The sequence below is a fragment of the Petromyzon marinus genome, assembly GCF_048934315.1.
Source record: "Petromyzon marinus isolate PM22_M1 ecotype Great Lakes invasive population chromosome 77 unlocalized genomic scaffold, UKy_Petmar_22M1.pri1.0 chr77_unloc.2, whole genome shotgun sequence".
NCBI lineage: Eukaryota > Metazoa > Chordata > Hyperoartia > Petromyzontiformes > Petromyzontidae > Petromyzon > Petromyzon marinus.
Window position 1 is genome coordinate 1,175,726 of NW_027422622.1, and position 26,585 is coordinate 1,202,310.

At 49.5% G+C, this 26,585-nt stretch overlaps 1 protein-coding gene across 1 annotated transcript in view; it reads left to right on the top strand.

The window, feature by feature from the left end:
• The window catches only part of LOC116958458 (phosphorylase b kinase gamma catalytic chain, liver/testis isoform-like), a gene marked incomplete at its 3' end in the record, with an annotated part of 64,981 nt that overhangs the window by 16,083 nt on the left and 22,313 nt on the right, over positions 1-26,585 (top strand). The window contains exons 5-9 of the mRNA XM_076058610.1: positions 11,278-11,343; positions 12,541-12,713; positions 14,784-14,874; positions 21,826-21,979; positions 25,341-25,466. Of these exons, the coding sequence (XP_075914725.1) occupies positions 11,278-11,343; positions 12,541-12,713; positions 14,784-14,874; positions 21,826-21,979; positions 25,341-25,466 (610 nt within the window). The remainder of the gene's footprint in view (positions 1-11,277; positions 11,344-12,540; positions 12,714-14,783; positions 14,875-21,825; positions 21,980-25,340; positions 25,467-26,585) is intronic.

A 26,585-nucleotide genomic window follows, 5' to 3' on the forward strand; every position in this document is an offset into this window, starting at 1 on the left:
CTATGGTGCAGTGTTGAGTCTATGGTGCAGTGTTAAGTCTATGGTGCAGTGTTGAGTTTATGGTGCAGTGTTGAGTCTGTGGTGCAGTGTTGAGTCTATGGTGCAGTGTTGAGTCTATTGTGCAGTGTTGAGTCTATGGTGCAGTGTTGAGTCTGTGGTGCAGTGTTAAGTCTGTTGTGCAGTGTTGAGTCTATGGTGCAGTGTTGAGTCTATGGTGCAGTGTTGAGTCTATGGTGCAGTGTTGAGTCTATGGTGCAGTGCTGAGTCTATGGTGCAGTGCTGAGTCTATGGGCAGTGTTAAGTCTATGGTGCAGTGTTGAGTCTATGGTGCAGTGTTGAGTCTGTGGTGCAGTGCTGAGTCTATGGTGCAGTGTTGAGTCTATGGTGCAGTGCTGAGTCTATGGTGCAGTGTTGAGTCTATGGGGCAGTGTTGAGTCTATGGGCAGTGTTGAGTCTATGGTGCAGTGTTGAGTCTATGGTGCAGTGTTGAGTCTATCGTGCAGTGTTAAGTCTATGGTGCAGTGTTGAGTCTGTGGTGCAGTGCTGAGTCTATGGTGCAGTGTTGAGTCTATGGTGCAGTGTTGAGTCTATGGTGCAGTGCTGAGTCTATGGTGCAGTGCTGAGTCTATGGTGCAGTGCTGAGTCTATGGGCAGTGTTGAGTCTATGGGGCAGTGTTGAGTCTATGGGCAGTGTTGAGTCTATGGTGCAGTGTTGAGTCTATGGTGCAGTGTTGAGTCTATCGTGCAGTGTTAAGTCTATGGGCAGTGTTGAGTCTAGAGTACACTGCTGAGTCTATGGTGCAGTGGTGAGTCTTTGGTGGAGTGTTGAGTCTATGGGTAGTGTTCAGTCTATGGTGGAGTGCTGAGTCTATGGTGCAGTGTTGAGTCTATGGGCAGTTTTGAGTCTATGGTGCAGTGTTGAGTCTATGGTGCAGTGCTGAGTCTATGGTGTAGTGCTGAGTCTGTGGGCAGTGTTGAGTCTATGGTGCAGTGTTGAGTCTATGGTGCAGTGCTGAGTCTATGGTGCAGTGCTGAGTCTATGGTGCAGTTTTGAGTCTATGGTGCGGTGTTGAGTCTATGGTGCAGTGTTGAGTATGGTGCGGTGTTGAGTCTATGGTGCAGTGTTGAGTCTATGGTGCGGTGTTGAGTCTATGGGGCAGTGTTGAGTCTATGGTGCAGTGTTGAGTCTATGGTGCAGTGTTAAGTCTATGGTGCAGTGCTGAGTCTATGGTGCAGTGCTGAGTCTATGGGCAGTGTTAAGTCTATGGTGCAGTGTTGAGTCTATGGTGCAGTGTTGAGTCTGTGGTGCAGTGCTGAGTCTATGGTGCAGTGTTGAGTCTATGGTGCAGTGTTGATTCTATGGTGCAGTGTTGAGTCTATGGTGCAGTGTTGAGTCTATGGTGCAGTGTTGAGTCGATGGTTTAGTGTTGAGTCTATGGGTAGTGTTGAGTCTATGGTGCAGTGTTGAGTCTATGGTGCAGTGTTGAGTCAATGGTTTAGTGTTGAGTCTATGGGTAGTGTTGAGTCTGTGGTGTAGTGTTGAGTCTATGGTGCAGTGTTGAGTCTATGGGCAGTGTTTAGTCTATGGTGCAGTGTTGAGTCTATGGTGCAGTGTTGCGTCTATGGTGCAGTGTTGAGTCTGTGGTGCAGTGCTGAGTCTGTGGTGCAGTGTTGAGTCTGTGGTGCAGTGTTGAGTCTATGGTGCAGTGTTGAGTCTATGGTGCAGTGTTGAGTCTATGGTGGAGTGTTGAGTCTATGGGCAGTTTTGAGTCTATGGTGCAGTGTTGAGTCTATGGTGCAGTGCTGAGTCTATGGTGCAGTGCTGAGTCTGTGGGCAGTGTTGAGTCTATGGTGCAGTGTTGAGTCTATGGTGCAGTGCTGAGTCTATGGTGCAGTTTTGAGTCTATGGTGCGGTGTTGAGTCTATGGTGCAGTGTTGAGTATGGTGCGGTGTTGAGTCTATGGTGCAGTTTTGAGTCTATGGTGCGGTGTTGAGTCTATGGGGCAGTGTTGAGTCTATGGTGCAGTGTTGAGTCTATGGTGCAGTGTTGAGTCTATGGTGCAGTGCTGAGTCTATGGTGCAGTGCTGAGTCTATGGGCAGTGTTAAGTCTATGGTGCAGTGTTGAGTCTATGGTGCAGTGTTGAGTCTGTGGTGCAGTGCTGAGTCTATGGTGCAGTGTTGAGTCTATGGTGCAGTGTTGAGTCTCTGGTGCAGTGTTGAGTCTATGGTGCAGTGTTGAGTCTATGGTGCAGTGTTGAGTCGATGGTTTAGTGTTGAGTCTATGGGTAGTGTTGAGTCTATGGTGCAGTGTTGAGTGTATGGTGCAGTGTTGAGTCAATGGTTTAGTGTTGAGTCTATGGGTAGTGTTGAGTCTGTGGTGTAGTGTTGAGTCTATGGTGCAGTGTTGAGTCTATGGGCAGTGTTTAGTCTATGGTGCAGTGTTGAGTCTATGGTGCAGTGTTGCGTCTATGGTGCAGTGTTGAGTCTATGGTGCAGTGTTGAGTCTGTGGTGCAGTGTTGAGTCTATGGTGCAGTGTTGAGTCTATGGTGCAGTGTTGAGTCTATGGTGCAGTGTTGAGTCTGTGGTGCAGTGTTGAGTCTATGGTGCAGTGTTGAGTCTATGGTGCAGTGTTGAGTCTGTGGTGCAGTGTTGAGTCTATGGTGCAGTGTTGAGTCTGTGGTGCAGTGTTGAGTCTATGGTGCAGTGTTGAGTCTATGGTGCAGTGTTCAGTCTATGGTGCAGTGCTGAGTCTATGTTGCAGTGTTGAGTCTATGTTGCAGTGTTGAGTCTATGGGGCAGTGTTGAGTCTATGGTGCAGTGTTGAGTCTATGGTGCAGTGTTGAGTCTATGGTGCAGTGCTGAGTCTATGGTGCAGTGCTGAGTCCATGGGCAGTGTTAAGTCTATGGTGCAGTGTTGAGTCTATGGTGCAGTGTTGAGTCTGTGGTGCAGTGTTGAGTCTATGGTGCAGTGTTGAGTCTGTGGTGCAGTGCTGAGTCTATGGTGCAGTGTTGAGTCTATGGTGCAGTGTTGATTCTATGGTGCAGTGTTGAGTCTATGGTGCAGTGTTGAGTCTATGGTGCAGTGTTGAGTCGATGGTTTAGTGTTGAGTCTATGGGTAGTGTTGAGTCTATGGTGCAGTGTTGAGTCTATGGTGCAGTGTTGAGTCAATGGTTTAGTGTTGAGTCTATGGGTAGTGTTGAGTCTGTGGTGTAGTGTTGAGTCTATGGTGCAGTGTTGAGTCTATGGGCAGTGTTTAGTCTATGGTGCAGTGTTGAGTCTATGGTGCAGTGTTGCGTCTATGGTGCAGTGTTGAGTCTGTGGTGCAGTGCTGAGTCTGTGGTGCAGTGTTGAGTCTGTGGTGCAGTGTTGAGTCTATGGTGCAGTGTTGAGTCTATGGTGCAGTGTTGAGTCTATGGTGGAGTGTTGAGTCTATGGGCAGTTTTGAGTCTATGGTGCAGTGTTGAGTCTATGGTGCAGTGCTGAGTCTATGGTGCAGTGCTGAGTCTGTGGGCAGTGTTGAGTCTATGGTGCAGTGTTGAGTCTATGGTGCAGTGCTGAGTCTATGGTGCAGTTTTGAGTCTATGGTGCGGTGTTGAGTCTATGGTGCAGTGTTGAGTATGGTGCGGTGTTGAGTCTATGGTGCAGTTTTGAGTCTATGGTGCGGTGTTGAGTCTATGGGGCAGTGTTGAGTCTATGGTGCAGTGTTGAGTCTATGGTGCAGTGTTGAGTCTATGGTGCAGTGCTGAGTCTATGGTGCAGTGCTGAGTCTATGGGCAGTGTTAAGTCTATGGTGCAGTGTTGAGTCTATGGTGCAGTGTTGAGTCTGTGGTGCAGTGCTGAGTCTATGGTGCAGTGTTGAGTCTATGGTGCAGTGTTGAGTCTCTGGTGCAGTGTTGAGTCTATGGTGCAGTGTTGAGTCTATGGTGCAGTGTTGAGTCGATGGTTTAGTGTTGAGTCTATGGGTAGTGTTGAGTCTATGGTGCAGTGTTGAGTGTATGGTGCAGTGTTGAGTCAATGGTTTAGTGTTGAGTCTATGGGTAGTGTTGAGTCTGTGGTGTAGTGTTGAGTCTATGGTGCAGTGTTGAGTCTATGGGCAGTGTTTAGTCTATGGTGCAGTGTTGAGTCTATGGTGCAGTGTTGCGTCTATGGTGCAGTGTTGAGTCTATGGTGCAGTGTTGAGTCTGTGGTGCAGTGTTGAGTCTATGGTGCAGTGTTGAGTCTATGGTGCAGTGTTGAGTCTATGGTGCAGTGTTGAGTCTGTGGTGCAGTGTTGAGTCTATGGTGCAGTGTTGAGTCTATGGTGCAGTGTTGAGTCTGTGGTGCAGTGTTGAGTCTATGGTGCAGTGTTGAGTCTGTGGTGCAGTGTTGAGTCTATGGTGCAGTGTTGAGTCTATGGTGCAGTGTTCAGTCTATGGTGCAGTGCTGAGTCTATGTTGCAGTGTTGAGTCTATGTTGCAGTGTTGAGTCTATGGGGCAGTGTTGAGTCTATGGTGCAGTGTTGAGTCTATGGTGCAGTGTTGAGTCTATGGTGCAGTGCTGAGTCTATGGTGCAGTGCTGAGTCCATGGGCAGTGTTAAGTCTATGGTGCAGTGTTGAGTCTATGGTGCAGTGTTGAGTCTGTGGTGCAGTGCTGAGTCTATGGTGCAGTGTTGAGTCTATGGTGCAGTGTTGAGTCTATGGTGCAGTGTTGAGTCTATGGTGCAGTGTTGAGTCTATGGTGCAGTGTTGAGTCGATGGTTTAGTGTTGAGTCTATGGGTAGTGTTGAGTCTATGGTGCAGTGTTGAGTCTATGGTGCAGTGTTGAGTCTATGGGCAGTGTTTAGTCTATGGTGCAGTGTTGAGTCTATGGTGCAGTGTTGCGTCTATGGTGCAGTGTTGAGTCTGTGGTGCAGTGCTGAGTCTGTGGTGCAGTGTTGAGTCTGTGGTGCAGTGTTGAGTCTATGGTGCAGTGTTGAGTCTATGGTGCAGTGTTGAGTCTATGGTGGAGTGCTGAGTCTATGGTGCAGTGTTGAGTCTATGGGCAGTTTTGAGTCTATGGTGCAGTGTTGAGTCTATGGTGCAGTGCTGAGTCTATGGTGTAGTGCTGAGTCTGTGGGCAGTGTTGAGTCTATGGTGCAGTGTTGAGTCTATGGTGCAGTGCTGAGTCTATGGTGCAGTGCTGAGTCTATGGTGCAGTTTTGAGTCTATGGTGCGGTGTTGAGTCTATGGTGCAGTGTTGAGTATGGTGCGGTGTTGAGTCTATGGTGCAGTGTTGAGTCTATGGTGCGGTGTTGAGTCTATGGGGCAGTGTTGAGTCTATGGTGCAGTGTTGAGTCTATGGTGCAGTGTTGAGTCTATGGTGCAGTGCTGAGTCTATGGTGCAGTGCTGAGTCTATGGGCAGTGTTAAGTCTATGGTGCAGTGTTGAGTCTATGGTGCAGTGTTGAGTCTGTGGTGCAGTGCTGAGTCTATGGTGCAGTGTTGAGTCTATGGTGCAGTGTTGAGTCTATGGTGCAGTGTTGAGTCTATGGTGCAGTGTTGAGTCTATGGTGCAGTGTTGAGTCGATGGTTTAGTGTTGAGTCTATGGGTAGTGTTGAGTCTATGGTGCAGTGTTGAGTCTATGGTGCAGTGTTGAGTCAATGGTTTAGTGTTGAGTCTATCGGTAGTGTTGAGTCTGTGGTGTAGTGTTGAGTCTATGGTGCAGTGTTGAGTCTATGGGCAGTGTTTAGTCTATGGTGCAGTGTTGAGTCTATGGTGCAGTGTTGCGTCTATGGTGCAGTGTTGAGTCTGTGGTGCAGTGCTGAGTCTGTGGTGCAGTGTTGAGTCTGTGGTGTAGTGTTGAGTCTATGGTGCAGTGTTGAGTCTATGGTGCAGTGTTGAGTCTGTGGTGCAGTGTTGAGTCTATGGTGCAGTGTTGAGTCTGTGGTGCAGTGTTGAGTCTATGGTGCAGTGTTGAGTCTATGGTGCAGTGTTCAGTCTATGGTGCAGTGCTGAGTCTATGTTGCAGTGTTGAGTCTATGTTGCAGTGTTGAGTCTATGGTGCAGTGTTGAGTCTATGGTGCAGTGTTGAGTCTGTGGTGCAGTGCTGAGTCTATGGTGCAGTGTTGAGTCTATGAGTAGCAGTGTTGAGTCTATGGTGCAGTGCTGAGTCTATGGTGCAGTGTTGAGTCTATGGTGCAGTGCTGAGTCTATGGTGCAGTGTTGAGTCTATGGGCAGTGTTGAGTCTATGGTGCAGTGCTGAGTCTATGGTGCAGTGCTGAGTATGTGGTGCAGGGTTGAGTCTATGGACAGTGTTGAGTCTATGGTGCAATGTTGAGTCTATGGTGCAGTGTTGAGTCTATGGTGCAGTGCTGAGTCCGTGGTGCAGTGCTGAATCTATGGGCAGTGTTGAGTGTATGGTGCAGTGTTAAGTCTATGGGCAGTGTTGAGTCTATGGAGCAGTGTTGAGTCTATGGTGCAGTGTTCAGTCTATGGTGCAGTGCTGAGTCTATGGTGCAGTGTTGAGTCTTTGGTGCAGTGTTGAGTCTATGGGCAGTGTTGAGTGTATGATTTAGTGTTGAGTCTATGGTGCAGTGTTGAGTCTATGGTGCAGTGTTGAGTCTATGGGTAGTGCTGAGTCTATGGTGCAGTGCTGAGTCTATGGTGCAGTGCTGAGTCTATGGTGCAGTGTTGAGTCTATGGTGCAGTGTTGAGTCTATGGTGCAGTGTTGAGTCTGTGGTGCAGTGCTGAGTCTGTGGTGCAGTGTTGAGTCTATTGTGCAGTGTTGAGTCTATGGTGCAGTGTTGAGTCTATGGGTAGTGCTGAGTCTATGGTGCAGTGCTGAGTCTATGGTGCAGTGCTGAGTCTATGGTGCAGTGTTGAGTCTATGGTGCAGTGTTGAGTCAGTGGTTTAGTGTTTGTGTCTATGGGTAGTGTTGAGTCTATGGTGCAGTGTTGAGTCTATGGTGCAGTGTTGAGTCTATGGTGCAGTGTTGAGTGTATGGTGCAGTGTTGAGTCTGTGGTGTAGTGTTGAGTCTATGGTGCAGTGCTGAGTCTATGGTGCAGTGTTGAGTCTATGGTGCAGTGTTGAGTCTATGGTGCAGTGTTGAGTCTATGGTGCAGTGCTGAGTCTATGGTGCAGTGCTGAGTCTATGGGCAGTGTTAAGTCTATGGTGCAGTGTTGAGTCTATGGTGCAGTGTTGAGTCTGTGGTGCAGTGCTGAGTCTATGGTGCAGTGTTGAGTCTATGGTGCAGTGTTGAGTCTATGGTGCAGTGTTGAGTCTATGGTGCAGTGTTGAGTCTATGGTGCAGTGTTGAGTCGATGGTTTAGTGTTGAGTCTATGGGTAGTGTTGAGTCTATGGTGCAGTGTTGAGTCTATGGTGCAGTGTTGAGTCAATGGTTTAGTGTTGAGTCTATGGGTAGTGTTGAGTCTGTGGTGTAGTGTTGAGTCTATGGTGCAGTGTTGAGTCTATGGTGCAGTGCTGAGTCTATGGTGCAGTGTTGAGTCTATGGGCAGTGTTGAGTCTATGGTGCAGTGTTGAGTCTATGGGGCAGTGTTGAGTGTATGGTGCAGTGTTAAGTCTATGGTGCAGTGTTGAGTCTATGGTGCAGTGCTGAGTCTATGGTGCAGTGCTGAGTATGTGGTGCAGGGTTGAGTCTATGGACAGTGTTGAGTCTATGGTGCAATGTTGAGTCTATGGTGCAATGTTGAGTCTATGGTGCAGTGTTGAGTCTATGGTGCAGTGCTGAGTCCGTGGTGCAGTGCTGAATCTATGGGCAGTGTTGAGTGTATGGTGCAGTGTTAAGTCTATGGGCAGTGTTGAGTCTATGGAGCAGTGTTGAGTCTATGGTGCTGTGTTGAGTCTATGGTGCAGTGTTGAGTCTATGGTGCAGTGCTGAGTCTATGGTGCAGTGTTGAGTCTTTGGTGCAGTGTTGAGTCTATGGGCAGTGTTGAGTCTATGGGCAGTGTTGAGTGTATGATTTAGTGTTGAGTCTATGGTGCAGTGTTGAGTCTATGGTGCAGTGTTGAGTCTATGGGTAGTGCTGAGTCTATGGTGCAGTGCTGAGTCTATGGTGCAGTGCTGAGTCTATGGTGCAATGTTGAGTCTATGGTGCAGTGTTGAGTCTATGGTGCAGTGTTGAGTCTGTGGTGCAGTGCTGAGTCTGTGGTGCAGTGTTGAGTCTATTGTGCAGTGTTGAGTCTATGGTGCAGTGTTGAGTCTATGGGTAGTGCTGAGTCTATGGTGCAGTGCTGAGTCTATGGTGCAGTGCTGAGTCTATGGTGCAGTGTTGAGTCTATGGTGCAGTGTTGAGTCAGTGGTTTAGTGTTGAGTCTATGGGTAGTGTTGAGTCTATGGTGCAGTGTTGAGTCTATGGTGCAGTGTTGAGTCTATGGTGCAGTGTTGAGTCTATGGTGCAGTGTTGAGTCTGTGGTGTAGTGTTGAGTCTATGGTGCAGTGCTGAGTCTATGGTGCAGTGTTGAGTCTATGGTGCAGTGTTGAGTCTATGGTGCAGTGTTGAGTCTATGGTGCAGTGCTGAGTCTATGGTGCAGTGCTGAGTCTATGGGCAGTGTTAAGTCTATGGTGCAGTGTTGAGTCTATGGTGCAGTGTTGAGTCTGTGGTGCAGTGCTGAGTCTATGGTGCAGTGTTGAGTCTATGGTGCAGTGTTGAGTCTATGGTGCAGTGTTGAGTCTATGGTGCAGTGTTGAGTCTATGGTGCAGTGTTGAGTCGATGGTTTAGTGTTGAGTCTATGGGTAGTGTTGAGTCTATGGTGCAGTGTTGAGTCTATGGTGCAGTGTTGAGTCAATGGTTTAGTGTTGAGTCTATGGGTAGTGTTGAGTCTGTGGTGTAGTGTTGAGTCTATGGTGCAGTGTTGAGTCTATGGGCAGTGTTTAGTCTATGGTGCAGTGTTGAGTCTATGGTGCAGTGTTCCGTCTATGGTGCAGTGTTGAGTCTATGGTGCAGTGTTGAGTCTATGGTGCAGTGTTGAGTCTATGGGCAGTGTTGCATCTATGGTGCAGTGTTGAGTCTATGGTGCAGTGCTGAGTCTATGGTGCAGTGTTGAGTCTATGGTGCAGTGTTGAGGCTGTGGTGCAGTGTTGAGTCTATGGTGCAGTGTTGAGTCTGTGGTGCAGTGTTGAGTCTATGGTGCAGTGTTGAGTCTATGGTGCAGTGTTCAGTCTATGGTGCAGTGCTGAGTCTATGTTGCAGTGTTGAGTCTATGTTGCAGTGTTGAGTCTATGGTGCAGTGTTGAGTCTATGGTGCAGTGTTGAGTCTGTGGTGCAGTGCTGAGTCTATGGTGCAGTGTTGAGTCTATGAGTAGCAGTGTTGAGTCTATGGTGCAGTGCTGAGTCTATGGTGCAGTGTTGAGTCTATGGTGCAGTGCTGAGTCTATGGTGCAGTGTTGAGTCTATGGGCAGTGTTGAGTCTATGGTGCAGTGTTGAGTCTATGGGGCAGTGTTGAGTGTATGGTGCAGTGTTGAGTCTATGGTGCAGTGTTGAGTCTATGGTGCAGTGCTGAGTCTATGGTGCAGTGCTGAGTATGTGGTGCAGGGTTGAGTCTATGGACAGTGTTGAGTCTATGGTGCAATGTTGAGTCTATGGTGCAGTGTTGAGTCTATGGTGCAGTGCTGAGTCCGTGGTGCAGTGCTGAATCTATGGGCAGTGTTGAGTGTATGGTGCAGTGTTAAGTCTATGGGCAGTGTTGAGTCTATGGAGCAGTGTTGAGTCTATGGTGCTGTGTTGAGTCTATGGTGCAGTGTTGAGTCTATGGTGCAGTGCTGAGTCTATGGTGCAGTGTTGAGTCTTTGGTGCAGTGTTGAGTCTATGGGCAGTGTTGAGTCTATGGGCAGTGTTGAGTGTATGATTTAGTGTTGAGTCTATGGTGCAGTGTTGAGTCTATGGTGCAGTGTTGAGTCTATGGGTAGTGCTGAGTCTATGGTGCAGTGCTGAGTCTATGGTGCAGTGCTGAGTCTATGGTGCAGTGTTGAGTCTATGGTGCAGTGTTGAGTCTATGGTGCAGTGTTGAGTCTGTGGTGCAGTGCTGAGTCTGTGGTGCAGTGTTGAGTCTATTGTGCAGTGTTGAGTCTATGGTGCAGTGTTGAGTCTATGGGTAGTGCTGAGTCTATGGTGCAGTGCTGAGTCTATCGTGGAGTGTTGAGTCTGTGGTGCAGTGTTGAGTCTATGGTGCAGTGTTGAGTCTATGGTGCAGTGCTGAGTCTATGGTGCAGTGTTGAGTCTATGGTGCAGTGTTGAGTCAGTGGTTTAGTGTTGAGTCTATGGGTAGTGTTGAGTCTATGGTGCAGTGTTGAGTCTATGGTGCAGTGTTGAGTCTATGGTGCAGTGTTGAGTCTATGGTGCAGTGTTGAGTCTGTGGTGTAGTGTTGAGTCTATGGTGCAGTGCTGAGTCTATGGTGCAGTGTTGAGTCTATGGTGCAGTGTTGAGTCTATGGTGCAGTGTTGAGTCTATGGTGCAGTGTTGAGTCTGTGGTGCAGTGCTGAGTCTGTGGTGCAGTGTTGAGTCTGTGGGTAGTGGTGAGTCTATGGGCAGTGTTGAGTCTATGGGCAGTGATGAGTCTATGGTGCAGTGTTGAGTCTATGGGGCAGTGTTGAGTGTATGGTGCAGTGTTGAGTCTATGGTGCAGTGTTGAGTCTATGGTGCAGTGCTGAGTCTATGGGGCAGTGTTGAGTCTATGGTGCAGTGTTGAGTCTATGGTGCAGTGCTGAGACTGTGGTGCAGTGCTGAGTCTATGGGCAGTGTTGAGTCTATGGTGCAGTGTTAAGTCTATGGGCAGTGTTGAGTCTATGGTGCAGTGTTGAGTCTATGGTGCAGTGTTGAGTCTATGGTGCAGTGCTGAGTCTATGGTGCAGTGTTGAGTCTTTGGTGCAGTGTTGAGTCTATGGGCAGTGTTGAGTCTATGGGCAGTGTTGAGTGTATGATTTAGTGTTGAGTCTATGGGGCAGTGTTGAGTCTGTGGTGCAGTGTTGAGTCTATGGTGCAGTGTTAAGTCTATGGGCAGTGTTGAGTCTATGGTGCAGTGTTGAGTCGGTGGTGCAGTGCTGAGTCTGTGGTGCAGTGTTGTCTATGGTGCAGTGTTGAGTCTATGGGCAGTGTTGAGTCTATGGTGCAGTGTTGAGTCTATGGTGCAGTGTTGAGTCTGTGGTGCAGTGTTGAGTCTATGGTGCAGTGTTGAGTCTATGGTGCAGTTTTGAGTCTGTGGTGCAGTGTTAAGTCTATGGGCATTGTTGAGTCTATGGTGCAGTATTGTTGATGATGATGTTGTTGATGTTGTTGTTGATGTTGTTATAGGATGGTGAAGGGAGAGCTGTTTGACTACCTTACTGAGAAGGTGTCACTGAGTGAGAAAGAGACGCGGTGAGACACTCACCCAGTCACTCGCCCATTCACTCACTACTCACTCACTCACCCACTCACCCAGTCACTCACCCACCCACTCACTCACTCACCCACTCACTCACCCACTCGCTCGCCCACCCACCCACTCACTCACTCACCCAATCACCCACCCACTCACCCACTCACTCACCAGGTCACTCACCCACACACTCAATCACACACCCACTCACTCACCCACTCACTCACTCACTCACCCACTCATCCACCCACTCACCCACTCACCCACTCATTCACTCACCCACTCACTCACCCACCCACCCACTCACTCACCCACTCACCCACACACTCACCCACTCACACTCACTCACCCACTCAGTGTAGTGGTTAGCGTGCTGTCTGTGTGTGTGTCTGTGTGTGTGTGTCTGTGTGTGTGTATCTGTGTGTCTGTGTGTGTATCTGTGTGTGTGTCTGTGTGTGTGTGTCTGATGCCCTATATGACATCATAACAACAGTCTGGACCACTGGATGGGTTCTGCAGGATTGGAAAGATGCCCTTGTGGTCTCCCTCTTTAAGAAGGGGGACCGCACAGACTGTAACAACTACAGGGGCATCTCACTCCTCAGTGTGCCGGGAAAGGTCCTGCAAGGATTATTCAACATTGCCTTGCCAGGCACGCTGAGGAGAGGCTTGCAGAGCTCCAATGCGGTTTCAGGAAAGGGCGGTCCTGCACAGATGCCATATTTTCTGTTCATCTGCTACAGCAGAGGTGTAGGGAATTCCAACAAGACCTACATCTCTGCTTTATTGACCTGGTCAAGGCCTATGATACCATCAGTAGGCCTGGGCTCTGGGTTGTTCTTCGTGCTTTCGGAGTCCCTGACCCTCTGCTCACGATCATTAAGGACCTTCATGACGGTGAGCGGGCCCGGGTAAAACTACGTGGCCGGGAGTCAGAGCCATTCCCTGTACACCTTGGGGTGCGACAGGGATGTCCTCTGGCTCCCACATTATTTAACATCTATTTTGACCACGTAGTCCGTGAAGCCTTCAATAGCTGTACCGGGGGAATCTCCATCTGGTACAGATACAATGGGAGGCTGATCGATGCCCTTGTGCGGTCAAGGGATGGCTCCCTATTGCTCAACCACGTTATGTATGCCGATGATCCGTGACCCCCCCCGTGACCCCCCCGTGACCCCTCCGTGACCCCTCAGCCGCACGATGCGCGCGGTGCTGGAGGTGGTCCACTACCTGCATGATGAGGTGGGAGTCGTCCACCGTGACCTGAAACCCGAGAACATCCTCCTGGACTCCCGCGGAGACATCAAGCTGTCAGACTTTGGCTTCGCTTGCCGCTTGCCCGCACCAGGGCAGCCTCAGCTACGTGGTGAGCTAGTGGGGCTCACTACATTATACACTACACTATACACTACACTACTATACACTACACTATACACTACACTACTATACACTACACTATACACTACACTATACACTACTACACTATACACTACACTATACACTACACTATACACTACTATACACTACACTACTACACTATACACTACACACTACACTACACACTACACTATACACTACACTATACACTACACTACATCAAGCTGTCAGACTTTGGCTTCGCTTGCCGCTTGCCCGCACCAGGGCAGCCTCAGCTACGTGGTGAGTGTAGGGGTTACTACACTACACTATACACTACACTATACACTACACTATACACTACACTACTATACACAACACTATACACTACACTATACACTGCACTACACACTATACACTACACACTACACTATACACTACACTATATACTACTACACTATACACTACACTACACTATACACTACTATACACTACACTATACACTATACACCACTATACACTACTACATTATACACCACTATACACTACTACATTATACACTACACTATACACTACACTATACACTACACTACACACTACACTATTCACTACACTATACACTACACTATACACTACACTATACACTACACTATACTATACACTACACTATACGCTGTACACTACACTATACACTACACTACACACTACACTATACACTACACTACACTATACACTACACTATACACTACACTATACACTACACTACTATACACTACACTATACACCACACTATACACTATACACTACATCAAGCTGTCAGACTTTGGCTTCGCTTGCCGCTTGCCCGCACCAGGGCAGCCTCAGCTACGTGGTGAGTTAGTGGGGCTCACTACTACACTACACTATACACTACACTATACACTACACTATACACTACACTATACACTACACTATACACTACACTATACACTACACTATACACTACACTATACACTACACTATACACTACACTATACACTACACTACTATACACTACACTATACACTACACTACTACTACACTACAATACACTACACTATACACTACACTATACACTACACTATACACTACACTACTATACACTACACTACTATACACTACACTATACACTACACTATACACTGCACTATACACTACACACTATACACTACATTATACACTACACTACTATACACTATACTATACACTACATTACACTATACACTACACTATACACTACACACTATACACTACACACTACACTATACACTACACTATATACTACTACACTATACACTACACTATACACTACTATACACTACACTATACACTATACACCACTATACACTACTACATTATACACCACTATACACTACTACATTATACACTACACTATACACTACACTATACACTACACTATACACTACACTACACACTACACTATTCACTACACTATACACTACACTATACACTACACTATACACTACACTATACTATACACTACACTATACGCTATACACTACACTATACACTACACTACACACTACACTATACACTACACTATACACTACACTATACACTACACTATACACTACACTATACACTACACTACTATACACTACACTATACACTACACTATACACTACACTACTATACACTACACTATACACTACTATACACTACACTATACACTACACTATACACTACACTATACACTACACTACTATACACTACACTACTATACACTACACTACTATACACTACACTATACACTACACTACACACTACACTATACACTACACTACTACACTACACTACTATACACTACATTATACACTACACTATACACTACAGTACACTATACACTACTACACTATACACTACACTATACACTACTACAGTATACACTACACTATACACTATACACTACACTATACACTACACTACACACTACTACACTACACTATACACTACACCACTAACTGCACTTGCCCCAACGTTCTATTGGAGTCTACCTGGGTGAGCTTTGTCTGTGTGTGTGTCTCTGTCCGTTACCCCGCAGAGCTGTACGGGACTCCGGGATACTTGGCGCCTGAGATGTTACAGTGTTCAATGGATCCCACTCACCCTGGATACGGGAAGGAGGTTGACATGTACGCCTCACCCACTCACTCGCTAAATCGCTCAATCGCTCACTCACACACTCACTCACTCACTCGCTCACCCACTCGCTCGCTCACCCGCTCGCTCACCCACTCACTCACCCACTCACTCACTCAATCACTCACTCACACACTCACTCAGTCACTCACTCGCTCACCCACTCGCTCGCTCACTCGCTCGCTCACCCACTCACTCACCCACTCACTCACTCAATCACTCACTCACACACTCACTCACTCACTCAGTCACTCACTCGCTCACCCACTCGCTCGCTCACTCGCTCGCTCACCCACTCACTCACCCACTCACTCACTCAATCACTCACTCACTCGCTCACCCTCACTCACTCACTCGCTCACTCAATCACTCACTCGCTAACCCACTCACGCTCACCCTCACTTGCTCATCCACTCGCTCGCTCACTCACTCGCTCACCCACTCACTCACTCGCTCACCCGCTCACTCGCTCACCCGCTCACTCACCCACTCACCCTGGATACGGGAAGGAGGTTGACATGTATGCCTCACCCACTCACCCTCACACTCACCCTCACGCTCACCCTCACTCACCCACTCACTAACTTGCTCGCTCACCCACTCACCCATTCACTCACTCGCTCACCCACTCACTCGCTCACCCACTCACTCACCCTCTCACTCACTCACCCACTCACTCACTCGCTCACTCACTCGCTCACCCACTCACTCACCCACTCACTTTCTCACCCACTCACTCACCCACTCACTCACTCACTCACACACTTACTCACCCTCTCACTCACCCGCTCACTCACCCTCTCACTCACCCGCTCACCCACTCACTCGCTCACTCACTCACTCACCCACTCAGTTTCTCACCCACAGACTCACCCACTCACTCACCCACTCACTCACTCACTTACTCACTCACACCACCATCATCACCATCACCACCATCACCACCATCACCGTCATCACCATCACCACCATCACCACCGACACCACCCGTCCCGGGCATCCCCTAGGTCGGCTCAGCCTCAAATGAGTACCTGGTGTAGCGGTGGTGGTCGTGTCGCGGTGGTGGTGGTGTAGTGGTGGTGGTGGTGTAGTGAACATCGCTAGCACTGGGGGAGAGACAAAGGCGGCCGGGCGTGGTGGTGCTGGCCACCCAACCCCTCTGTGTGTGCCACAGCCCTGCTAGAGGCTACCTGGGGGAGCTTTGTCTGTGTGTGTACATCATAGGTGGTGCTACTCGCCACTAGCAGCACTTGCCCCTACAGCCCTGCTAGAGGCTACCTGGGGGAGCTTTGTCTGTGTGTGTGTACATCATAGGTGGTGCTACTCGCCACTAGCAGCACTTGCCCCTACAGCCCTGCTAGAGGCTACCTGGGGGAGCTTTGTCTGTGCGTGTGTAACGTGTGTGTGTGTAGGTGAGCGTGTGTACATGTGTGTGTAACGTGCGTGTACGTGTGTGTGTGTAACGTGTGTATGTGTGTACGTGTGTGTGTACGTGTGTTAACGTGTGTGTGTAACACGTGCGTGTGTGTGTACGTATTTGTGTCTTAACATGTGTGTGTACGTGTGTAACGTGTGTGTGTAACGTGTGTGTGTAACGTGTGTGTGTATACGTGTGTGTGTACATGTGTGTAACGTGTGTGTGTAATGTGTGTGTGTGTAAAGTGTGTATGTGTGTGTACGTGTGTGTGTGTACATGTGTGTGTGTAACGTGTGTGTGTGTAACGTGTACGTGTGTGTGTGTGTGTACGTGTGTGTGTGTGTACATGTGTGTGTCCGGCAAAACAACCCCCTACCTCCTCGCGGTGCCGGACGGGCAACTCTGTCGTGGACAGTGCTGTGGGGGGAGGGCCAATTCCGATTGGCCCTCTCCCCTCATGGCGTCTGTGACCACCACAGTGGCTAAATGGGGGTTTTGGATGGGTGCGAGGGGCTGATAACCCCTCCACCTTCAACAAATCACCACTAAACCACGACTGAAATATCTAACTAATAAGCTTGTGCCGGAGGCCCCAGGGGGACAGGCGTCTATGACGTCTCCTGGCCTAACCCCAATTGGCGGAGCCAGGAGATTGAATATCTACCCTCGGGGCTCCTCCAGAAACAACGAAAAGCCACTACGGATGGCCACGTGGAATGTTCGAACGCTCACTGCGGGAGGAGAGGCTGCCACTCCTCTGTCGGGAGCTGGACAGGTACCGCCTGGATCTGTGCGGCATTCAGGAGGTCCGGTGGACCGGTTCTGGCTCCTGCCACCATGAGGGGTGGACAGTCCTCTATTCGGGGCAGCAGACTGCCAAACAACAGGGTGTGGCTCTTCTTTTGAACAAAAGAATGAAGGGGGCGTGGGAGCGTGGCGGTGAGGTGTGGGAAGCTGCAAGCCCCAGGCTACTTTGGGCTCGCCTTCCCATCAACCGGTGGCGAGGAGTGGTGGTCGTGGTTACTTATGCCCCCACCGAAGACGAACATCCATGGAGGGATGCAGGCAAAGCCGATGAGTCAGATGCCTTCTATGACCTCCTGTCACAGGTGCTGGCTAAAGTGGCACCTCGGGATAGAGTCATCATGTTGGGTGACTTCAATGCCCGAGTTGGTCATGATGCTGGCACCTGGTCTGGAGTGATTGGAGGGCATGGGCCAGATCAGCTCAATAATAACGGTAGGAGGCTGCTAGATTTTTGTACAGCCTATGGGCTTGTAATTACCAACACGCTGTTCCGGCATCGGCGCATCCACACAACATCATGGATGCATGCCGGGTCCAAGCAAGAACATCTGCTGGACTACATAGTGACGGACCAGCGGATGCGAGCCCATGTCCTTGACACCAGGACCTACCGTGGAGCTGATCTGCCCTCTGACCATCGACTAGTCATCTGTAAGATGCGCCTGCCATTCTTCCACTCCGGTGGTGGGTGTACACCCAGGACCCCATTCCAACCTAAAGTGGCCTGGTCTCAGTTATCTGATGAAAGTTGCAAGCGAGAATTTCATCATCGCTTGCGGCTGGGATTGGCATCGTCCCCGACTCCTCCTGATGTCGAGGGTAAATGGGCGAGGTTTAGGACTGTGACTCATGCAGCTGCAATGGCTGCTTTGGGTACGCGGTCTAGACCTCCCCAGAGACCCTGGCTGACAGAGGAGGTGTTCAGGATGGTTGAGAAAAAGCGACAGGCCCACTGTCATCGGCTACAGAATCCCACGTCAGAGAATGAGGAGGCTTACCGCAGCCTTCGCTCGGAGGTTCGGAGAGCCGTGAGGCGCTGCAAGGATGGGTGGTAGTCGCGGGTTGTTGAGGAGATGGAGTCTGCCTCAGTGTCCTGCGATCACAAATCTCTATTTAACTCCATCAAAAAAGTAACCTGCAGCGCCACACATATTACCATCATTAGGGGAAAAAACGGTGATCCAATCTCCGACCCCCAAGAACAGGTTTGCAGATTTGCTGAGCATTTCTGTGAGGTCCTGGGGGAGGGAAAATCCCTCAGCCAGGAAAACATCGTGGCACAAAGTGAGGATGACCCTGCTGAGGCTGCGGTGCCTCAAATATTGGAAGAAGTCACCCCCTGTGAGTGGCTGGCTGAGGTGCCATCTGTTGAGGAAGTACTGAAGGTGATCCGGAGTCTGAGACCAGGAAAGGCAGCGGGCAGAGATGATCTCCCAAGCGAAATGCTGAGGGAGGGTGGCGTTTGTGCACAGACTGCCCTATATGACATCATAACAACAGTCTGGACCACTGGACGGGGTTCCGCAGGATTGGAAGGATGCCCTGGTGGTCTCCCTCTTTAAGAAGGGGGACCGCACAGACTGTAACAACTACAGGGGCATCTCACTCCTCAGTGTGCCGGGAAAGGTCCTGGCAAGCATTATTCAGCATCGCCTTGCCAGGCACGCTGAGGAGAGGCTTGCGGAGCCCCAATGCGGTTTCAGGAAAGGGCGGTCCTGCACAGATGCCATATTTTCTGTCCATCTGCTACAGCAGAGGTGTAGGGAATTCCAACAAGACCTACATCTCTGCTTTATTGACCTGGTCAAGGCCTATGATACCGTCAGTAGGCCTGGGCTCTGGGTTGCTCTTCGTGCTTTTAGAGTACCTGACCCTCTGCTCATGATCATTAAGGACCTTCATGATGGTGAGCGGGCCCGGGTAAAACTAGGTGGCCGGGAGTCAGAGCCATTCCCTGTACACCTTGGGGTGCGACATGGATGTCCTCTGGCTCCCACATTATCTAACATCTATTTTGACCACTTAGTTCGTGAAGCCTTCAATAGCTGTACCGGGGGAATCTCCATATGGTACAGATATAATGGGAGGCTGATCGATGCCCGGGTGCGGTCAAGGGATGGCTCCCTATTGGTCAACCACGTTATGTATGCCGATGATTTAGTAATAGCCGCTCATTCAGAGGAGGAGTTGGAGACGCTGCTGCTGAGACTGGAGCGTGCCACTAAGAGGTGGGGCCTTACCATCAGCCCCACCAAAACTAAGCACCTGCCTGGGTATTTTGTACCATCGGACACTCCACCCCCACAACTCCCAATCGGTGATGGGGCAGTTGTGGAGAGAGTGGAGAGTTTCCCATACCTGGGCAGTGTGCTTATGACCGGCTCCAGTTTAACAACAGAGGTCTCACTCCCAATCAGTCAAGCAGCAATATCTTTGCATGGGTTGCATAACGCTGTGTGGAAGCTACCTGGTCTGTCACTCCCCCATAATGCAACATCTTCGCCGGTTAGAAACGTTTAGGCTGGCCTGCCTACGATCCATCCTGGCTTTAACCAGGCTGGATTGTGTGAGGAGCTCACAAATCCTTGAAAGATCTGGGCACGGTCCCATCGGTGAGCTCCTCCGGCAGGCAAGGCTGCGTTGGCTGGGTCATGTATCCCGCATGCCCAGCCACCGCATGCCGAAACAGCTTTTGTTCGGCCGGATCGAGGGGGCTAAATGGGCGCGGCACGGGCTAGAGAAGAGATGGAGTGATGTGGTACAGGAGGGCGTGGAGCTGAGTGGACTTGCCGATGACTGGTACCAGCGGTGTCAAGATCGGCCTCTGTGGAGGAGGCTCGTGAAGGACGCTGCTGGGCAGTTGGAGGCAGTCGCCCTCCAACAACAACGGAGGGCGGAGGAGCGACGCTCAGAACAACGAGCGGAGCGCCGGGTGGCTAAAGCACAGCGGGTTGGCACAGTAGGGGGCACAGGTGGTGCATCAGCCAGTCATCTCAGTCAGTCGACCCGTGGCACCTGCTGGGTCTGCCCCGTAACCTCCTGCCAGCGGGCGTTCGACACTCCACGTGGTCTCAAGGTGCACATAGCCTGGCACAAGCGTCGTGGTGATGTCACCGCCACTTAGTGGCGAATGGCGGTTGTTGTTGTGTACGTGTGTGTGTACGTGTGTGTGTACGTGTGTGTAACGTGTGTACGTGTGTGTGTGTGTGTACGTGTGTGTGTGTAACGTGTGTGTGTACGTGTGTATGTAACGTGTGTAACGTGTGTGTGTGTACGTGTGTACGTGTGTGTAACGTGTGTATGTGTGTAGGTGGGCGTGTGCGTGAGCGTTTGTGTGTGTGAGTGTTTGTGTGTGCGTGTGTGTGTGCGTGTGTGTGTGCGTGTGTGTGTAACGTGTGTGTGTGTGCGTGTGTGTGTAACGTGTGTGTGTGTGCGTGTGTGTGTACGTGTGTGTAACGTGTGTGTGTGTGTAACGTGTGTGTGTGCGTACATGTGTGTACGTGTGTGTGTAACGTGTGTGTGTACTTGTGTGTGTGTGTAGGTGGGCGTGTGTGTGTGTACACTGTGTGTATGTGTGTGTGTAACGTGTGTGTGTGTGTGTACGTGTGTGTGTGTGTATCGTGTGTGTGTACGTGTGTGTGTAACGTGTGTATGTGTGTGTGCACGTGTGTACGTGTCTGTGTGTGTGTGTAACGTGTGTGTGTGTGTAACGTGTGTGTGTGCGTGTGTGTGTGTGTAGGTGGGCGTGTGTGTGTACACTGTGTGTGTGTAACGTGTGTGTGTACGTGTGTGTGTGTAACGTGTGTGTGTACGTGTGTGTGTAACGTGTGTATGTGTGTGTGCACGTGTGTACGTGTGTGTGCACGTGTGTACGTGTCTGTGTGTGCACGTGTGTACGTGTCTGTGTGTGTGTACGTGTCTGTGTGTGTGTACGTGTGTGTGTGTGCAACGTGTGTGTACGTGTGTGTGTGTGTACGTGTGTGTGTGTGTAACGTGTGTGTGTGTGTGTAACGTGTGTGTACGTGTGTGTGTGTACGTGTGGGGAGCGATAGTGTAGCGGTTAGCGCGCTGCGCTATGAACCTGGCGACCCAGGTTCGATTCCCGCTCACGGCCAACACCAGTGACGATTATCTGAACCGGTCCCGGGCCTCCCCTAGGTCGACTCAGCCTCAAATGAGTACCTGGTGCGGTGTGTAAACATCGCCACTAGGGAGACAAAGGCGGTCGGGCGTGGTGCTGGCCACCCACCCCCTCGTGTACCGTTTCGGCCTTCATAGGTGCTCGCTAACTGCACTTGCCCCTACAGTCTGTTACAGGCTATATGGGGGATCTTTGTCTTTGTTTGTGTGTACGTGTGTGTGTGTAACGTGTGTGTACATGTGTGTGTGTGTAACGTGTGTGTGTGTGTGTAGGTGTGTGTGTGTACGTGTCTGTGTGTGTGTGTACGTGTGTGTGTGTAACGTGTGTGTACGTGTGTGTGTGTGTGTACATGTGTGTGTGTAACGTGTGTGTAACGTGTGTGTGTGTGTGTTTACGTGTCTGTGTGTGTGTGTAGGTGTGTGTGTGTAACTTGTGTGTACATGTGTGTGTGTACGTGTGTGTGTACGTGTGTGTGTGTACGTGTGTGTGTACGTGTCTGTGTGTGTGTGTAGGTGTGTGTGTGTAACGTGTGTGTACATGTGTGTGTGTACGTGTGTGTGTACGTGTGTGTGTGTGTAGGTGGGCGTGTGGCGTCATCACGTTCACACTGCTGGCTGGCTCCCCACCCTTCTGGCATCGCAAGCAGCTGCTGATGCTGCGACTCATCATGGAGGGGCGCTACCAGCTCAACTCGCCAGCCTGGGACGACAAATCCTCCTGCGTCAAAGACCTGGCAAGTGACGCACACACAGAGTGACACACACACAGTGTACACACACACACACAGTGACACACACACAGTGACACACACACACACACACAGTGACACACACACACAGTGACACACACACACACAGTGACACACACAGTGACACACACACAGTGTACACACACAGTGACATACACAGTGACACACACAGTGACACACACAGTGACACACAGCGTGACACACACAGTGACACACACACAGCGTGACACACACAGTGACACACACACACAGCGTGACACACACACAGTGACACACACACAGTGACACACACAGTGACACACACAGTGACACACACAGTGACACACACACACAGTGACACACAGTGACACACACAGTGACACACACACAGTGACACACACAGTGACACACACAGTGACACACACATACACACAGTGACACACACAGTGACACACACACAGTGACACACACACAGTGACACACACACAGTGACACACACAGTGACACACACACAGTGATACACACACAGTGACACACACACAGTGACACACACACAGCGTGACACACACAGTGACACACACACAGCGTGACACACACAGTGACACACACACACAGTGACACACACACAGTGACACACACACACAGTGACACACACAGTGACACACACAGAGTGACACACACAGAGTGACACACACACAGCGTGACACACACAGTGACACACACACAGTGACACACACACACACAGTGACACACACAGTGACACACACACAGTGACACACACACACACAGTGACACACACAGTGACACACACGTTACACACACATACAGTTACACAAAGATAAAGATCCCCCATATAGCCTAAACAGACTGTAGGGGCAAGTGCTGTTAGCGAGCACTTATGAAGGCCGGAACGGTACACGAGGGGGTGGGTGGCCAGCACCACGCCCGACCGCCTTTGTCTCCCTAGTGGCAATGTTTACACACCGCACCAGGTACTCATTTGAGGCTGAGTCGACCTAGGGGAGGCCCAGGACCGGTTCAGATAATCGTCACTGGTGTTGGCCGTGAGCGGGAATCGAACCCAGGTGGCCAGGTTCATAGTGCAGTGCGCTAACCGCTACACTATCGCTTCCCAGCTACACTATCGGCCAGCTACACGCCCGGCCGCCTTTGTCTCCCTAGTGGCGATGATGGTAGTGATGGTAATGATGGTAGTGATGGTAATGATGGTAGTGATGATGATGAAGGTAGTGATGATGATGATGGTAGTGATGATGGTAGTGATGGTAATGATGGTAGTGATGGTAATGATGGTAGTGATGATGATGATGGTAGTGATGGTAGTGATGATGATGGTAGTGATGATGATGATGGTAGTGATGATGGTAGTGATGGTAATGATGGTAGTGATGGTAATGATGGTAGTGATGGTAATGATGGTAGTGATGATGATGGTAGTGATGATGGTGATGGTAGTGATGATGGTAGTGATGGTAATGATGGTAGTGATGGTAATGATGGTAGTGATGATGATGGTAGTGATGATGGTGATGATGGTAGTGATGATGATGGTAGTGATGATGATAGTGATCATAGTGATGGTAGTGATGGTAGTGATGATGATAGTGATGATAGTGATGGTAGTGATGGTAGTGATGGTAGTGATGATGGTGATGATGATGGTAGTGATGGTAGTGATGTCTGATTGTAGATATGCAGGATGCTGTGTGTGGACCTGTGTCTCCATGGTGATGATGATAGTGATGGTAGTGATGATGATGGTAGTGATGGTGATGATGGTAGTGATGGTAGTGATGGTAGTGATGATGATGGTAGTGATGATGGTCGTGATGGTGATGATGGTAGTGATGATGGTGGTAGTGATGGTAGTGATGATGGTAGTGATGGTGATGGTAGTGATGTTGATGATGATAGTGATGATGGTAGTGATGGTAGTGATGGTAGTGATGATGATGGTAGTGATGGTGATGGTAGTGATGGTAGTGATGGTGATGGTAGTGATGATGATGGTAGTGATGATGATGGTAGTGATGGTGATGGTAGTGATGATGGTAGTGATGATGATGGTAGTGATGGTGATAGTAGTGATGATGGTAGTGATGGTGATGGTAGTGATGTTGATAATGATATCTGATTGTAGATATGCAGGTTGCTGTGTGTGGACCTGTGTCTCCATGGTGATGGTAGTGATGGTAGTAGTGATGGTGGTAGTGATGGTGGTAGTGATGATGTTGATGATGATGGTAGTGATGATGTTGATGATGATATCTGATTGTAGATATGCAGGTTGCTGTGTGTGGACCTGTGTCTCCATGATGATGATGATGGCAGTGATGATGATGATGGTAGTGATGGTGGTAGTGATGATAGTGATGATGATGGTAGTGGTGGTGGTAGTGATGATGATGTTGATGGTAGTGATGATGATGATGGTGGTAGTGATGATAGCGATGGTGATTGTGATGATGGTAGTGATGATGATGATGATGTTGATGATGATGATATCTGATTGTAGATATGCAGGTTGCTGTGTGTAGACCTGTGTCTCCATGATGATGATGATGGTAGTGATGGTGATGATGGTGATGATGATGGTAGTGATGGTGGTAGTGATGATAGTGATGGTGATTGTGATGATGGTAGTGATGTTGATATCTGATTGTAGATATGCAGGTTGCTGTGTGTAGACCTGTGTCTCCATGATGATGATGATGGTAGTGATGATAGTGATGGTGATTGTGATGATGGTAGTGATGTTGATGATGATGATATCTGATTGTAGATATGCAGGTTGCTGTGTGTGGACCTGTGTCTCCCTGGTGATGATGATGATGGTAGTAGTGATGGTAGTGATGGTAATTGTGATGATGGTAGTGATGTTGATGATGATGATATCTGATTGTAGATATGCAGGTTGCTGTGTGTAGACCTGTGTCTCCCTGGTGATGATGATGATGGTAGTGATGGTAGTGATGGTAATTGTGATGATGGTAGTGATGTTGATGATGATGATATCTGATTGTAGATATGCAGGTTGCTGTGTGTGGACCTGTGTCTCCCTGGTGATGATGATGATGGTAGTGATGGTAGTGATGGTGATTGTGATGATGGTAGTGATGATGATGATGATATCTGATTGTAGATATGCAGGTTGCTGTGTGTAGACCTGTGTCTCCATGATGATGATGATGGTAGTGATGATAGTGATGATGATGTTGATGATGATGATGATATCTGATTGTAGATATGCAGGTTGCTGTGTGTAGACCTGTGTCTCCATGATGATGATGATGGTAGTGATGATAGTGATGATGATGTTGATGATGATGATGATATCTGATTGTAGATATGCAGGTTGCTGTGTGTAGACCCACTGCAGCGACTCACCGCAGCACAAGCGTTGGCTCACCCCTTCTTCCAGAGCTACACGCGGGAGCTCAAGCAAGGTCTCTCCCCGCTACGCAGGTTCAGGGTGCGTGTCTACACGTGTCTACACACAGAGACACGTAGAGACACGTGTGTCTCTGTGTGTCTCTGTGTCTCTGTGTGTCTACACGTGTCTCCGTGTCTCTACGTGTGTCTCTGTGTGTCTCTGTGTGTCTCTGTGTGTCTCTGTGTGTCTCTGTGTCTCTCCCCGCTACGCAGGTTCAGGGTGCGTGTCTACACGTGTCTACACGTGTGTCTCTGTGTGTCTCTGTGTGTCTCTGTGTGTCTACACGTGTCTACACGTGTCTCCGTGTCTCCATGTGTGTCTCTGTGTGTCTCTGTGTGTCTCTGTGTCTCTCCCCGCTACGCAGGTTCAGGGTGCGTGTCTACACGTGTCTACACGTGTGTCTCTGTGTGTCTCTGTGTCTCTGTGTGTCTCCACGTGTGTCTTTGTGTGTCTACACGTGTCTACACGTGTCTACACGTGTCTACACGTGTGTCTCTGTGTGTCTACACGTGTCTCCGTGTCTCTACGTGTGTCTCCCCGTGTCTCTACGTGTCTCTGTGTGTCTCTGTGTGTGTCTCTGTGTCTCTCCCCGCTACGCAGGTTCAGGGTGCGTGTCTACACGTGTCTCTGTGTGTCTCTGTGTGTCTCTGTGTCTCCACGTGTGTCTCTGTGTGTCTCCGTGTCTCTACGTGTGTCTCTGTGTGTCTCCGTGTCTCTACGTGTCTCTGTGTGTCTCTGTGTCTACACGTGTCTCCCCGTGTCTCTACGTGTCTCTGTGTGTCTCTGTGTCTCTCCCCGCTACGCAGGTTCAGGGTGCGTGTCTACACGTGTCTACACACAGAGACACGTGGAGACACGTGTGTCTCTGTGTGTCTCTGTGTCTCCATGTGTGTCTCTGTGTGTCTCTGTGTGTCTCTGTGTGTCTCTGTGTGTCTCTGTGTCTCCATGTGTGTCTCTGTGTGTCTCTGTGTGTCTCTGTGTGTATCTGTGTGTCTCTGTGTGTCTCTGTGTGTCTCCACGTGTGTCTCCACGTGTCTCTACGTGTGTCTCCGTGTGTCTCTGTGTGTCTCTGTGTGTCTGTGTGTCTCTCCCCGCTACGCAGGTTCAGGGTGCGTGTCTACACGTGTCTACACACAGAGACACGTGTAGACACGTGTG